This window comes from Bemisia tabaci, chromosome 1, assembly GCF_918797505.1.
Source record: "Bemisia tabaci chromosome 1, PGI_BMITA_v3".
Lineage (NCBI taxonomy): Eukaryota > Metazoa > Arthropoda > Insecta > Hemiptera > Aleyrodidae > Bemisia > Bemisia tabaci.
In genome coordinates this window covers 37,855,256-37,871,013 of record NC_092793.1, presented here as the reverse complement: position 1 = coordinate 37,871,013, position 15,758 = coordinate 37,855,256, and the positions used below count along the sequence as shown (strand labels likewise).

At 39.0% G+C, this 15,758-nt stretch overlaps 2 protein-coding genes across 5 annotated transcripts in view; both read right to left on the bottom strand.

Annotated features, from left to right (window-relative positions):
- jbug (filamin-type immunoglobulin domains fbug) overlaps positions 1-15,758 on the bottom strand; it is a 272,164-nt gene that overhangs the window by 94,860 nt on the left and 161,546 nt on the right. For all 4 annotated transcript variants that reach the window (XM_072300607.1, XM_072300594.1, XM_072300598.1 and 1 more), the window contains one exon: positions 9,682-9,903. In XM_072300607.1, the coding sequence (XP_072156708.1) occupies positions 9,682-9,903 (222 nt within the window). The remainder of the gene's footprint in view (positions 1-9,681; positions 9,904-15,758) is intronic.
- The window catches only part of LOC109042783 (GTP-binding protein Di-Ras2), a 504,879-nt gene that overhangs the window by 362,214 nt on the left and 126,907 nt on the right, over positions 1-15,758 (bottom strand). The gene's annotated exons all lie outside the window — the stretch shown is intronic.

Sequence of the window (15,758 nt, the reverse complement as noted above, 5' to 3'; positions counted from 1 at the left end):
CGCTTGAACTCACTTTAAATGCGACTTGAATGTACATCAAAAATTCAAGTTGGAGGTTGTTGTGGGGAACTCCCTGATGGGTATTGGGGCAATTTCGAAATAGAGTGTTTGAGATTTTTGAAAAATAATCGCATTTTTGTGGTTTTTAGGGGTAAAATAGCAAAATTGGCCTTGGGGCGACAAATTAAATCCCCCCCCCACTCATCCTTGCTTTGACCGATCTGAATTTTTAGTATGTTTTTACCTGGTGTAAGATGTGACTTTTCTGAAATTTTCATGCCCATACACAATTTTTTTGCTCCCGCGGCAGCGTTGCCAAGTTGCGGACTCCAAAATATCGAATTTGATGATAAAATGAAGGTTTCGAAGTGTGATTTCCATTCAAAATCAAAAATTCAAAACGTAGGTTGTAGTAGGGTACTGCCTGATGGGTTTCTGGCCAATTTCGAAATAGAGTGTTTGAGATTTTTGAAAAATAATCGCATTTTTGTGGTTTTTTAAGGGTGAAATAGCACACTGGGCATGGGGCGACAAATTAAACCTCTTCTCCCTCATCCTTGCCGTGACCGATCTGAACTTTTAGTATGTATTAACCTAGTATAAGATGTGATTTTTCTGAAATTTTCATGCCCATACAAAATTTTTTGTCCCCGCGGCAGCGTTGCCAAGTTGCAGACTCAAAAATATCGAATTTGATGATAAAGTGAAGGTTTCGAGGTATGATTTCCTCCAAAATATCACGAAAAATGTGCAATCTGAAAGTTTTTGATAAGAAATCGCATGCTTGAACAATTTAAAGTTGCAGCGTTGCCAGCTTCACGATTTAAAATTCGTCAAAATGGCTCGAATCGCGTTGCAACCTCAAGGTCTGGATTTTTATTTCGTTCAGAATTGGTCATTACGGTTCTTCTGTGCTCTATGCATTTAGATACCATGAACTTCATGCCATTACTTACTTGATGGGTGCAGCTAACTCAACAAGAGAGGCCGGATAAAGCGACGAGTCGGTAGAAAACGAGTGGTTCCAGTTGACAGAAAGTTCTCTTTATATGACACAAAATTTACAAAACATCTTTATGTTGTCTAGTCTACTATTGTTATGCGGGAATTTATTTCAATTTAACTCAAAATCATTGTGATTTTTTGCAAAATTTTGATTCTTTAAATTGTCGAAGGTAATTTTCTGGATTTGAACTATCTAATCCGCTGTGAGAGGAGCTCGAATTCGGGGACTTTCAAACTTTTTTGAATCGTCCTTTTCCACTCATTTTACTTGTGTTTTAATTTTTCATGTTTTTGGGGAAAATTTTGGGGGCAAGATTTTAGATAGAATGTTCAAAGTATTGACAGCAACAGGAATAAGGTTTGGGGGGTGGGAGAAAGTTCTCAAATTCTACTTTCTCTTGATGGAGTAGATTTAAGAACTTTCTGTCAACCCAAACCGCTCGCTTTTCCCCGAATCTTCTCTTTAGCCGGCCTCTCTTGTTGAGTTAGCTGCACCCATCAAGTAAGTAATGGCATGAAGTTCATGGTATCTAAATGCATAGAGCACAGAAGAACCGTAATGACCAATTCTGAACGAAATAAAAATCCAGACCTTGAGGTTGCAACGCGATTCGAGCCATTTTGACGAATTTTAAATCGTGAAGCTGGCAACGCTGCAACTTTAAATTGTTCAAGCATGCGATTTCTTGTCAAAAACTTTCAGATTGCACATTTTTCGTGATATTTTGGAGGAAATCATACCTCGAAACCTTCACTTTATCATCAAATTCGATATTTTTGAGTCTGCAACTTGGCAACGCTGCCGCGGGGACAAAAAATTTTGTATGGGCATGAAAATTTCAGAAAAATCACATCTTATACTAGGTTAATACATACTAAAAGTTCAGATCGGTCACGGCAAGGATGAGGGAGAAGAGGTTTAATTTGTCGCCCCATGCCCAGTGTGCTATTTCACCCTTAAAAAACCACAAAAATGCGATTATTTTTCAAAAATCTCAAACACTCTATTTCGAAATTGGCCAGAAACCCATCAGGCAGTACCCTACTACAACCTACGTTTTGAATTTTTGATTTTGAATGGAAATCACACTTCGAAACCTTCATTTTATCATCAAATTCGATATTTTGGAGTCCGCAACTTGGCAACGCTGCCGCGGGAGCAAAAAAATTGTGTATGGGCATGAAAATTTCAGAAAAGTCACATCTTACACCAGGTAAAAACATACTAAAAATTCAGATCGGTCAAAGCAAGGATGAGTGGGGGGGGGATTTAATTTGTCGCCCCAAGGCCAATTTTGCTATTTTACCCCTAAAAACCACAAAAATGCGATTATTTTTCGAGGAGTTCCAACAACCTACTTCGAAATTGCCCAAAAACGCATCAGGGAGTACCCCACTACAACCTCCAACTTGAATTTTTGATGTACATTCAAGTCGCATTTAAAGTGAGTTCAAGCGCACCGTGCAGGGTTATCGTGATCCGTCTTTCAGTCCTCAAACAAAGTGGCAACCCTGCTAATGTATTTACACCCTATCTTCTGTGTATGGAGTGATTGGATATAGAACAACTGGGCTCACAGAGTAGCATGGGAGATACCCTCCATTGGAGCCTCAATTTTTGGAGCTTTTTTTGAGCTTGGAAGCTCGTTTCAGAGAAAATTAACGGCACTATTGTGTTTCTTACAAAATATAATATGAGAAAAAGTACCTGAATCGCAAGTCTCTGATACATGCGACAGCTACATTGTTAGTCTCCTTACTTTTACTTGAGGGGCATGGTCAACAGAGACGTTGCCTATCAGAAAAATGTCCTAAGACCTCATCCACAGCAGTAGAGCAAGCTGTGGTTTCTTCCAACTACGTTTCATCAGGGTTTTACGTTAAGCAACCAGTGTAAACATGTGTATCACTGATTGATGGAGCAAAAATGGAAGAAACCATGGAATGCACTGTCATGGAGGATTTTGTGATACACCATGTCTTTAAATGGGCTATTTCTCTCTTAATGTAGGACATAAAAACTTGGCAATTGAACACATTTAAACATTTTCGGCTCATCTACAAGTCTAAACCACCAAAACACGATTCTATGACTGGAGCAACTGACTATTGCCTCCAAAGCGGCAGGATTTGTAAGCTCTCTGCTCTGCTTTGGTTTGAATGAATTCTACTTTGTTCTCTTCTTTTGAGTATCCATAGAATTTTTGTAAAAATTTGGAAAAAACAGTTGAAAATCTACCACCTGCAAGGGCCTTCAAAAGTTCGAGAGAACCTGGAAATACTTGGGAGATTGTTAGAAACTACAATCACACCCAAATGCCTGCGAGTTGGCAAAACTATGCAAGAGCTTTGTGAAATTGGTAGAATTCTGCTAAAAAAAGCAAGTTCTTCTAAAAACCAGGATTAGCAAGCAGTCGCATAGTTACAAAAGTCTGGTAAAAATCACATGGACCCTGAAATCATAACAGGATTTCCACAATTTCTTTATTTCCTGATTCCTTGACTCTTAAACGCTGGAGACTCTACATAAATACTCATGAAAGCCTGCAAAACTAGAAAAAGAGAGGAGTTTCCAGACCAAAATTCGTCAAATCTGTTAATCCTAAACCTGCCTTTTAATATTACCCTTTAGATAGTTTGCATAACCCTTAAAAAATAAAGTAAGCTATGCAAAATGCACATCACACACCTCTCTCTCTCTCTCACACACACACACACACACACACACACACACACACACACACACACACACACACCCTCACCCTCACACACACACTCACACACAACACACATGTCACATGTAGACACACACATGTGACACGTCACATGTGGACATGTGTGTGTGTTGGTGTGAGGGTGTGGGTGTGTGAGTGTTGGTGAGGATGAGTGTGTGTGTGTGTGAGAGGCGTCTGTCTATGAGTGACATTTTTTTCAAATTTTTTTCACACTCGTTGTTGTGCTCTGAAGCGAGACGGTCGCGCTTCAGCTCACGCCGGATCAGTATTTTTCAACAAATTTTCGGAAAGAAAACCACCAGCATGTGATTCTGCTTGAATCGAGAAAAGTGCTCGCATCGCGGTGTTCTGGCGGCCGGGTCCCGAGTGATATTAGTGCCAGTGTCATCATAAACAATAAACAATCGTATGGCAGACCGGCCTGTAGAGTGTAAACACGGTGTTCAGTGTAGCTACGTCAACAACGTTTTTCTCGGGTGCGAAAAATGCCTAAAGCGGGGATTGCTCATCGGCCTAACCTACGTACCTCGAACTAAACTAGATACGTTGCCAAATAGCCAAATGGAAAATCAAAACCCGTTCGGGAGAAGTTCTCTTCTCCCGAGGTCTCCGCCCCCCTCTCAGTCGGCAAGGGCGGATGATAACCTCTCTCTTATTGCTACGGAGTCAAGCTTGACAGCGGAGGCGTCGGTAGAAGATAAAGAAACAATTATTAATGAAATTTTAAACACCAGCATTGATCCTGTTCTTCAGGCCCCTACCATTCATAAATCAGTTAAGAGTTTTATGACCAAGGCGCAAAACATGGTCAAAACGCTGTCCAGTGACAAAAATGAACTGGTGAATAGAATCAATTCCCTTGAAGCAGAAAATGCGAAAAAAATACAGAAATTACAGGAACAAATTAATGCGATCAGCTCTGCAAATGCAAGCTCTCGATCTAGAGATGCCCATCTACAATCTGCGAAAGTGTTAGTTAAAAATAACTCTCGTAAGCCCTCAGGGCAATCTAAATTAACACAGCTCGCCACTGGGAAACCAGTTACACCAAAACCAGGTACATCTACAACACCTGTTTCTAACCAATTTGCCTTTCTGGAAGACGACGTGGAATCGAATCACGATGCTGATGACTCTGAATCTTCCGACACCTGGGTCGACTACAACTCGGATCCCGAATTTAACTCCAAACGGAAAGCGATCCAATCTCAAAGAAGGAAGCGTAAGAGAGCGAGCACTTCAGCGTCAAGTGGCCATACCGATAATCAACAAACCAAACCGGGTGAGAGCGCTCCAGTTAAAGTAAATATACCTAATCATAGTGTATCAAATGCATCTAGTGTTAAGAAAATTTTACCCCCCCCCCTCCCATTAAAGTTATAGGTGTAGACAATTATGTCAATCTTGTAGAAATAATTACAAAAAAATCAGTTAAAAAGGAAGATGTCAGAACTAAAATTATTAATAATGAAGTCTGGCAACTAAATCCGAAAGACGACGCTACGGCGAAAATAATTTTAGAACCTCTCAGAGAAACACATGAGACTAATAATAAAGTGCAATACTACACTCACTGCAATAAAAATCTGCGTGATATTAAAGTTATTGTAAGAGGGCTTCACCCTTCAATCGAAGAGCAAGACATTCTTGACGACTTAAAAAATAAAGGTTTTAAACCTAAAAAAGCGACTTGCCTCATGAAACGCGTCCCACTGTCGGACGCGGAACTTAAAGCTTTGAAAAAATCAGTATCACCTGTGGTTCCAGCTCCACAGACGGCTGATCCTAAGTCAGTGCCTGAGCAAAACTCAGTCTCGGCTATGGAAACAAATTCCGCAGTCAATGAGACAAACTCAGACGAAACCTACCCCCCAGAAACAATTGTAGATAAAGATAACGAGCCTCTTTTTATTGCTGACTCTGCTTATGTAAGTAAAACTAAACTGATAAAAATACCGGTCCATCAGGTCGACTTCGACTATACTGATGATGTAGAAAAAATCTATAAGATTGTTGGTATTTGTTCTATGGTTGTAAAAGTAGAACCCATTAAAGTTAGTACTACTAAGATAACACAGTGTCGAAAATGTCAAAATTTCGGACATTCCCAAGCATATTGTGGTAAGCAAGCACGTTGTGTAAAGTGTGCAGCTAAACATCTATCCTCAGAATGTCCTTGGGCGAAGCGCATTATCAACCCTAAGTGTGCAAATTGTGGGGTAACAGGTCACCCGGCTAGCTATCGCGGCTGCCCCTTTGCCAAAGAGATGCAAAAAGATAGGCTCAAAGCTCTTAAAGGTAAAAATCTACAAAAATCCAGTATTAGGGGAAATTTCCCTGCCCTTCCCGAAAAACCTAATCAGAAAAACGTAAATACTCAAAATAATAAAAATTCCAAATTATCTAATCATAATAAAATCAAACCGAATGTCACATTTGCAGAAGCAACGAGCCCCTCGTCATCCGGTGATAACCATCAAACGGAATTGATAAGTCAACTATTACTCACAATTGATTCTCTTAGAAAACAGCTCGAAGAAATGAGTAAACGCCAAGAAAAATACGAGCAAGCTTTACTTGGCCGTGTTGTCGGCTCTACTTCCTTTCGAGCATGAATCACTCTAATTCTAAAGAAAATATTTTAAATTTTGTTGCATGGAACGCCAACGGTCTAACCCCGGCTAAATTACTCGCATTTAGTGAAACCATGGCTCAATTAAGAATGGACGTTGCCCTTTTTTCTGAGACCCACTTTGCCAGAGAATCAAGGGGTTATGTGAAGGGATTTCGGTTTTATAATGCAAGACACCCATCTAACAAAGCGCGGGGGGTGCCTCGATAGCAATCAGGGAGTCATTAAAACACTCCGTTATCAAAATTATAGAAGAAGAGAGATTTCAGTCTGTAGTCATTCAGATTGAGTCATCTCTAGGACCTTTCGAAATTGGTGCCATCTACGCACCGCCCGGACAGCGTTGCGACGTTGCACATTATACCGAATTGCTCGAAGGGATGGGTCCCCGCTTTATTATAGGCGGTGACTGGAATTGTAAATCCGTCAGGTGGGGATCTAGACTCACGAACCCTAAAGGTAGACACTTGGAAACGGCAGTAAATTTAATCGGAGGTGATTTCATCACCCCGGGCAAACCCACATTTTACCCAGCGGATGGAATCAAAGAGCCCGATGTTATCGACTTTTTTGTCTTTAATAATCTCTCACTAAGTAACAAAACCGTCTGCGATGTTCTGAATAACAAAAAAGGCGTACGCCCTAAAGATCATGTCCCTGTCGTTTTGTCTATCTATGCTACACCTGTATTAACTAAAAGACCCCCGTGTCTCTTTTCCGCCCAAACGGACTGGGAAAAATTTCGTACAACCTTAACAAACCGGATCGATAATTCTACCACTATTAACGATCAAAAATCCCTCGATTTTGAAGCTGAACGTCTAACTTCTCTTATACAAGAGGCTGCAAAAATTAGCACGCCAGTTGCACGTAATAATGGGAACTTTTACCCAAAATGTACTCTTCCGGCAGAAATTCTTCGTTTAATTGATAGGAAAAAGGGGGCTGCACGACGCAAAAAATCTTCCTTGTTTCCCGCAGACAAAGTTCGTTACAACCAATTGAACAAAGCAGTAACAAAACGCATCAACGAATTCAGGAACGCTCAGTTCGAAAAATTTATTCGGGATTGAAGTGCAAAAGAAATTAATGATTACTCACTGTGGAAAGCAACTAAAACTCTGAAACGCCTTTTCCACACAAGCTTCCCTATTTTACAATCAAACGGGGAATGGGCTAACAACAGCCAAGAAAAAGCAAACACAATTGCTGCCCATTTGGAATCAGTGTTTCAACCAAACCCCTGTACTGACCCAGAACGAGAGAGAGAAATTTTGAACGAGGTAAATGATATTCAATTCCTCCCCGATGAAAAAATTAAAAAAATTAACTTTGAGGACATTTTTAATGAAATCAAATATAAAACAAAAATCAAAAAGTGCCCTGGCTTTGACCTCATATCGGGTGTTGTGCCGAAACAACTTCCAGAAGCAGCAATTAGAAAATTAACAACTATTTTAAACGCTGTCTTAACCTTAAAATATGTACCACTACAATGGAAAAAGGCTGAAGTAATAGTCCTACTAAATCGGGTAAACCTCCTTCAGCACCCAGCTCCTATAGACCTTTTTCTTTGTTGCCCCTTAGAAGTAAACTGTTCGAAAAGCTCTATATTAAAAGACTTTTTCCTATTGTTAAGAAGAAAAAACTTCTCCCTAACGAGCAATTTGGATTCCGACCACAACACAGTACAATAGAGCAACTCCATCGCATCTCTGCTTTTATTGAGAAATCTTTAGAAGAGAAGAAATTTTGTAAAGTCGTGTTCTTGGATGTTGCCCAGGCATTCGACCGAGTGTGGCACCAAAAACTGGCATTCAAACTATCCAAAATGCTACCTGGAAATCATGTCAAACTGTTAATGTCTTACTTAGATAGTCGTTTTTTCAGAGTCCGATTTGAAGACGCTTACTCTGTATTTAAATCAATTAGAGCAGGGGTACCCCAGGGATCTGTACTCTCCCCTCTCCTTTACAGTCTTTTCACAGCAGACATCCCAAAAACAAAAAATTGTAAATTGGGTATCTTTGCTGACGATACTGCCGTAGCATCGTCAGCCCCCACATACAACGAGACTGTTACATACTTACAGTCGGGCCTGGATAACATCCAAGAATGGACGAATAATGATCGAACCGTGCTTAATGCTTCAAAGTCGGTGAAGGTGGTGTTTACCCTCCGCCCTTACGTTCACACACCGTTGATTCTCGAAAACACTGCCATCCCTCACGCGTTTGAGGCCCGTTATCTTGGCCTTATCATGGATAGCAGACTTAACTGGAAAAAACATATCCTGACTAAAAAAAAGCAAATCGAATTAAAGCATCGTCAAATGCTATGGCTCATTGGGAAGCGTTCAAAATTATCCTTAAATAATAAAATATTACTTTATAAATCCATGATAAGGCCAATCTGGACCTACGGCAGTCAGATGTGGGCCTGTGCTGCATCTTCCAATTTAAAGATCATTGAGCGCACACAAAACAAAATTTTAAGACAAATGGCGGGGGCCAGGTGGTACGAGCGTAACGCAGATATTCGTAGCGAGCTCGGGATAGAAGAAATGGATTCATATATATCCAGGTTGTACAACAACTATGAAGAGCGTTTGGGAGTACACCCTAACCCGGAAGCGATAACGCTCCTGGACTGGATGGAGGCTCCACGCCGTCTTAAAAGAAGAAAACCCGACGAGTTGGCAACGGCTCGCTTTCGCCAGTGTTAGGCTCGTGCCACTGGCCCCCGATTTAGTCTTTGTCGACTGACGGGGTCACGCACTCTTAAATAAAAAACTCACATGAGAATTCACATAGCTATTCATTGTTAGTTTTTCCCACTTTTTCTCCCTTTTTCTTTTAACATTCAAGTTAATTATTTTTAATTTTCATTTCTTACAATCTCTTCGTAACTTTCGTAAAATTCATTCTTTCAATAGTTAGCTCTCACCTTGATGTCCCTATTTTCTTAACTTTAGTTTCAGTTATCTAATCTTTATCTCTTTTGTAAATTTATCCCCTCTCAATATTTGAATTCTGTTATTAACTCTAAAAAGTGGTGTGTATTATACTTTATTAGGTATAAGTTAATGTAAAATTTTATAAAGACCTATCTGGTCTGAAAATTTCAAGTGTAATTGCTATGTACATTTACATGAATAAAAAAAAAAAAAAAATTTTCACATGACTGCACATTCTTTTACATGATCTACTTCTTCATTGTTACTTTCTGTAAGTTTATAAATCAAAATTGGATCTCTTTTTACAAATCCTGCTACACTTCTTGAAAATGACCAAGTCAAGATCCACATACCTATGAACGTTACAGGATGTCCGACAGTTCCTTTCTTCACTGATTTGACTTTGATTGCATTAACATCGTAGACTTTACAACTGAATGGAGAGCCGGATATTGGAACTTGGCAGTAGTTGATGGAAATTTTGTGCTCACCCACAATACGTGGACAAAACTCAACATTAAAAGTTTGGTTTCCGGCATCTTTAACTTGCGCTGGGACAGACTGTCCAGTTGGACCTAGAGTACGTTAAACGGACTGTTAGTCGAAGTAGGAAGATCTTGTGCAATTCCAAGCGGGAGAGGAGAGAATAGATGTTATCAGCTATTTCCTAAAATTTTAGTTTCCTGTTAATCGAGTGCATATAAATTCATCATAAACTAATTGAGTTATCAGTTAATTTAAATTAAAGGTTACACTGGTTAATGATTAGATTGGCTAGTGTTGTCAAAAATAAATAACAACGACATGCATGCATAGCACAGCATTGAGGCACATCATGAGTAGGTACAGACAGATTATGAAAAAATTGTGAGGGCATTACAGCAGTTTAATTCCAAATTTTAAGCTGTCAGCAACACTATTGAAAGAGAGGGTTAATAAATGGAAAAAAGAAAAAAAATGAGTTTATATCGCAGGAAATGGGATTAAAAGTGTACATTATCAAAATTCTTTGGGATTTTATAGTACGGTTCCACAAAATATGGACTTAGCAAGCTCATTGTTGATTTAAACCAAAATTATATAAATAATAAAGATATGCCAAAGCTAAACGTTAAATTCAAAAATTCAGCAGAAAGATCTGACTTAACTTTCTTCTTCACAAGTGTCTCCACCTGTAAGTTTTCATGGATCGGTGGAAATTCAGATAAATTAGATGGATGATAAGTTAGGTTATTTAAAGTAAACAGAGTCTTGAGAAAATAAGCCCTTGCAGCTCTCACTTTTTCTTAAGATTCTCTGGCTGAGAAACCTTGCATAGAATTAATTTCCGAGAGAATAAGCATTTATCAAAGCCTGTGTCACTATTATTATTTGTAAAGTAAAACAGAATGGCATGTCTATGTTTTAAAACTGCCTTAATTATAGAATGAGCACAAAATAACTAAAAAAATATCCAAAATTTTTTAAACAGTAGAAATAAAAGAGCTGGGTTTGGATTCCTCTTTAGTGCGCAGAGGGGCAGATTTTTTCTTAGGGGGACGGGGAAAGGCTTATTTTTGGGTGTTCTCTGGGCGCTAAAGTCAGGCCACTATCTTGAAATAGTACCAGGTTTTGCCTCTGGTCATGCGGAATTTTTTTTTAATGATTTATTTTTTTTCAACATATTTCAATGATACATCATACACCGAGGTTAATAAAAAAAAAAAAATACGGATGGCTCCTCAACGCCCCTCTTCAACACATGACCTCCTCTCAGAAGTTACATTTTTATTTCGAAAAACTTCCAAGGAATGGAACATCATTGGAAAGAGAGAAGCTATGACCAGGGATGCCCCATCTGTCACCATTCAAAATTGACGGACTGTTGAAGTTTTTGAAATTTTAACAGCCTGCCATTTTGGACAATAATGGATGGAGACCCGCTGTTAGCATCGTGATTTATTTTTTTTAACCCTTTTTAATGCTGTATCATAAGGACAGGGTCAAAAATTTTTAGGTGCCTCCCTCAGGACGAGTCCAAAGAAAACTTCTGGAAAAGTTTGACCCTTTGAACAATAAAAAATAGTTCAAACCAGGACCTTCCATACGGAACAAGTATCGGGTTTCAAACAGGAACTAAAGATCTGCAATTGCATTTTTTTCCTCACTTGTTCATTGCTTGAAGATTAAATCTTGGACACTTACGAGTCGCTAAAATAGGTTGTTCAGAACCGCAGAAACGCATCCGAGATTAATACTCCAAGATACATCTAAGCGAGGAGAAAAATTGGACAGCAAAACCTTTCATTTCGATCTGTTCAAAAGTTAAGGACCTTTTTCTGTTACTTTTGGTCTACCATATGGGCTGAAGATTAAGAGAACAATGACTGGGCTTGTAATTTCATTTAAGATCAAGCATGAAGTAAAAAAGCGGGTAATAGGTAAACAGAAAGATTTCTAGAAATTCAAACATTCCTGATGAACCGAAAAAGAAATAAAACTGCATAGAATACAGCAAAAATTATAGTGAAAATACATAAGGCATTCCAAGAATTTCAATGCTAACCTTCTTAGGAACAAACAAATCAAGTTAACAAAAAGCAAGTTGCATTAGTTTAGAGATCATTTTATGAACTTTCCAACACGACCTTGTTAAGTTTATTTCGTAAAAATTCATTGATTTACAGCCATGTAGATTATGTGTACATGTTCAGGTACTTCCTTGGGAATTTTAACACCTTTTAGAAGGAAAAATAAAAAAGAACTAAAAAAAAAAAATTGCATAAGATTATCCTACATCTAGTAAATTTGAGAAAGGAATTATGAAAGTCTGTCTTTTGAACAGCAAACTTAACTTACTTCTTATTCTTGAAGTTAGCCTTCAAGTTTTATGCATGATACGAGGTCTGTCCGGAAAGTATCCAACCTTGTTGATTATCTCGCCATCAACGGTTGATGAGAGGTTGGGGCTTGGGATTATCTTTGCACCGACTCTCCTGAGTGCAGGTGCACAGCCGGATTATGACATGTTCCATCAGTCGTTTGTAAGTTGCTGCTCAGTTCATGCGATTCTGCTGTGATCATCGGATTTCGTTATTCCTAAAAAAGAGGAAGTTGAGAGGAGTTTGTGAAGAAGATCATCACAGGGACACATCTTGGGTCCACAGGTGCGACCCTGAGACAAAAAGGCAACCGTCAGTGTGGATTGCAACTAGGACACCTCGCCCAAAGAACGTTTGGAAGAGTTGCAGCAATGTAAAAACAATTTTGACTGTCTCCTTCGATCATGAAGGTGCCGTCCATCATGAATACACTCCCCAAGGATACTAGTACTTACGTAGAAATTCTTTGTAGCTCTCTTTGATGATAGTAGAGCATTGGGGAGCACACTCATGATAGACGACGCCTTCATGATCAAAGAAGACAGTCAAAATTATTTTCACATTGCTGCGACTCTTGCGAGCTTCTTTCCAGCAAGGTGTCGCAGTTGCGATTCAAACTGACAATTGCACATTTGTCTCAGGGTCGTACCCATCGACCCAAGACGCGTCCTGCGTCCCCTGTAATGACCTTCTTCACAAATTCTTCCCACCACTCTCTTCTTAACTTCCTCTCTTTTAGGGGAAACGAAATCCGATGTAGACAGCAGAAGCACACGTACTAATCAGCGACTCACCACCAACTGATTGAACGTGTGATAATCCAGCTGCTCACCTGTACTCAGAAGAGTCCGTGCATAGATAATCCCAAGCCCCAATCTCTTATGAACCGTTGATGGCGAGATAATCAACAAGGTCGGATACTTTCCGGACAGACCTCGTACATGGACCTGTAGCCAATGCAATGAGGTTCATTTTCTCAAAAATTTTTCTCACTTGACTGTTCAATATCTCTCATTTATCTCTCTCAATCAACACCTATCAAATTTGCATTATCAAAATCTCAGCAATCTTCATTTTCTGAAGTTACAAAATATTGTTCAATCAAAAACATTATGTTGAACAGTGTTATTTTTGTGTTGCTGAGTGCTCATTGCATAAGCTTTGTCAAGAAGTTCGGAAGTCTGACAACTGACATGACTTTTGTTGGTCTCCATGACAACGCTGCACCATACCCTATCACTTAGTGTTGCTACTCGATTTTAAAGGTCTGTTGCCAACCTCAGCTAAAGAAAAAGAAGAATAGTTTCTTACAGAAAATGGTTAAAAAATCGCACATGACCTTAATGGGGAAGAATGGAATGTACTTCCAACTTCACAATCTGCGTGGGAAATATGCGTTTTTTAAGCTTCCCGCTTCAAAAACGATACTACGGCACAGGTGAACATTTTGTAAAAAAGGTCGTCCTATGCAACCCTTGCGCACTAGGATGCTACACAATATTCAACATGACTCATGCTTCCATGCAAATCAAGAGGAAACACCATAGTCTTTATCGACTCAAGGAAAATGAAAATGTAAACCCACCAGTTGATAAAATCCTGTCCTGTGAGTTTGGGCTGGTTGGCATCTGCCATGTTGAATATTGTGTGGCATCCTAGGGCGGAGGGGTTTGATGGAACAACTCTTCTCACAAAATGTTCACCTGACCTGTAGTATCGTTTTAGAAGCAGGAAACTTAAAACACGCATATTTCTCAGGCAGATTGTGATGTTCGGAGTGTACTTCAGATTTTCCCGATACGCTCAGCATGATTTTTGATCCATTTTCTTTGGGACTTTAGGATCACCCTGTGTAAAAAACAATTCTACTTTTTGCTCGAGCAAAGTTTGCAACGAGCTCATTGCTAAGTATACTATTACTATATCTGATTCAATACTTTCATTACTAAATACAGCTCCTACTTGGATATGGAAAAAAATTATTTTCTCATTTTCTTGGAGCCCCATGATTTGGGAAAAGTCTTACTTTTCTTTGTCTTGGAAAAGAGTGACAATTTTTCGGTGGGTACTTGAACTCCTTAACTTCTTGCCTTAAAATCACTATAAATCAGCAACTTCTATACTAAAAGAGCTCAATAAGTTCACATCAGAAAGCTATTGAAATGATCTTTCCTCTTGCAAAATCTTCACTTTAATGGCTTTCTCTGATTGCTCAGATGAAGGTTGGCGACAAGATTTTTTGGACACCCTAGGTAAAAACACTACAAACATTCAGAAAACAAGACAAAATTGGTAAGTTTGAGGGGTTTGACTTGTTGAAGGACAAATGAGACAGGAAAGAAATGAAAAAAGTAAAAAGAGGCTAATTTGTAGATGTCAGGAGTCAGGAGTTAGGAGCTCTACACCCCAGTACCAGTACCATAAGTATATTCATTAGCATTAGTTTTATTTGCTGAAAAATCAGATTTTAAATTAAATATCTGCTAGGCAGAGCAGAGGCAAGTGATGAACATATGTAAACTGTAATCCTTTTTTGGCAGAGTTTGAATATCGCAAGAGGCATTTAGAGTGAGTAGGCCATTAATACATATGCTGAACTTAAATATGATGCGATGAGAGACACAGCATTAGACTGAAGGTAAATTGTTAGCGCAGTAATACTGAGGTGTTAGTCAAGAATTACAAAGGCAAGAAAAATAGAGTGAGGAGGGAGGAAAATCGGGAGAGGGTGATTCAGTATAGTCGAGAAAGTCGTTGTTTAGAACCTGCAAGAAGAAAACAGGGACAGAATTAGAATAAGTTGCGAAGAAACAGCTCAGCTAGAAACTTTTGTAAAGAATACTCCCAGAAATTGATGAGCAACAAAAAACCAAAATGAATTGGATCGCATTTTTAATCCATTGACTTATGAACTGTTTGAGAGAGCACAGGCATGACTTGGCTACATACTTGTTTTAGCTGAAACGAGCGAAAATCAGTTAATTAAACAAGTGCTAACAAATTGTTAAACCTGTAATTGAATCTGCTCGTGCGAAAAACGCTAATGTCCATATTTTTTTTAATTTTGAGATTTTTGAGTTAAATACTCTCATTAATGTGGTGAAACTGTTCGTGCTTGAGATTTGAGCCCTTTTTCATAGTCACGGGGCATACGTAACAAAACATATATCCCGTGTGCAAGTTTGTGAAGGCATATTGTGTCATACATCAATCTCTTCGTTTTGATGTCTAAAAAAAGAAAATTGATGATGGCCACCTCCAATTTCACGCAAACCTCCCCAAATTTAAGATGGCGGCCGAAATTGCGGTTTTAGGGTAAAAAAAATTTGAAGTTTCCTAATACGTCGTGTCAGGTGTCGATTCTTACGTATTTTGGATCGTAGAATCCGAATTTTCAGTCCAAAGTTAGTCTTGAGGTCATTTTCAGGTCAAAATCCGAAATGGCGGCCAAAAATACCACTCAGGGGTACTAATTTGCATATATGGGTCCAGGTGCATAGTGAGGTATCAATTATTAGGTTTTTAGGGTCGTAGAGTCCGAAAATGAGGTCCATTTTTCACTGCGACTC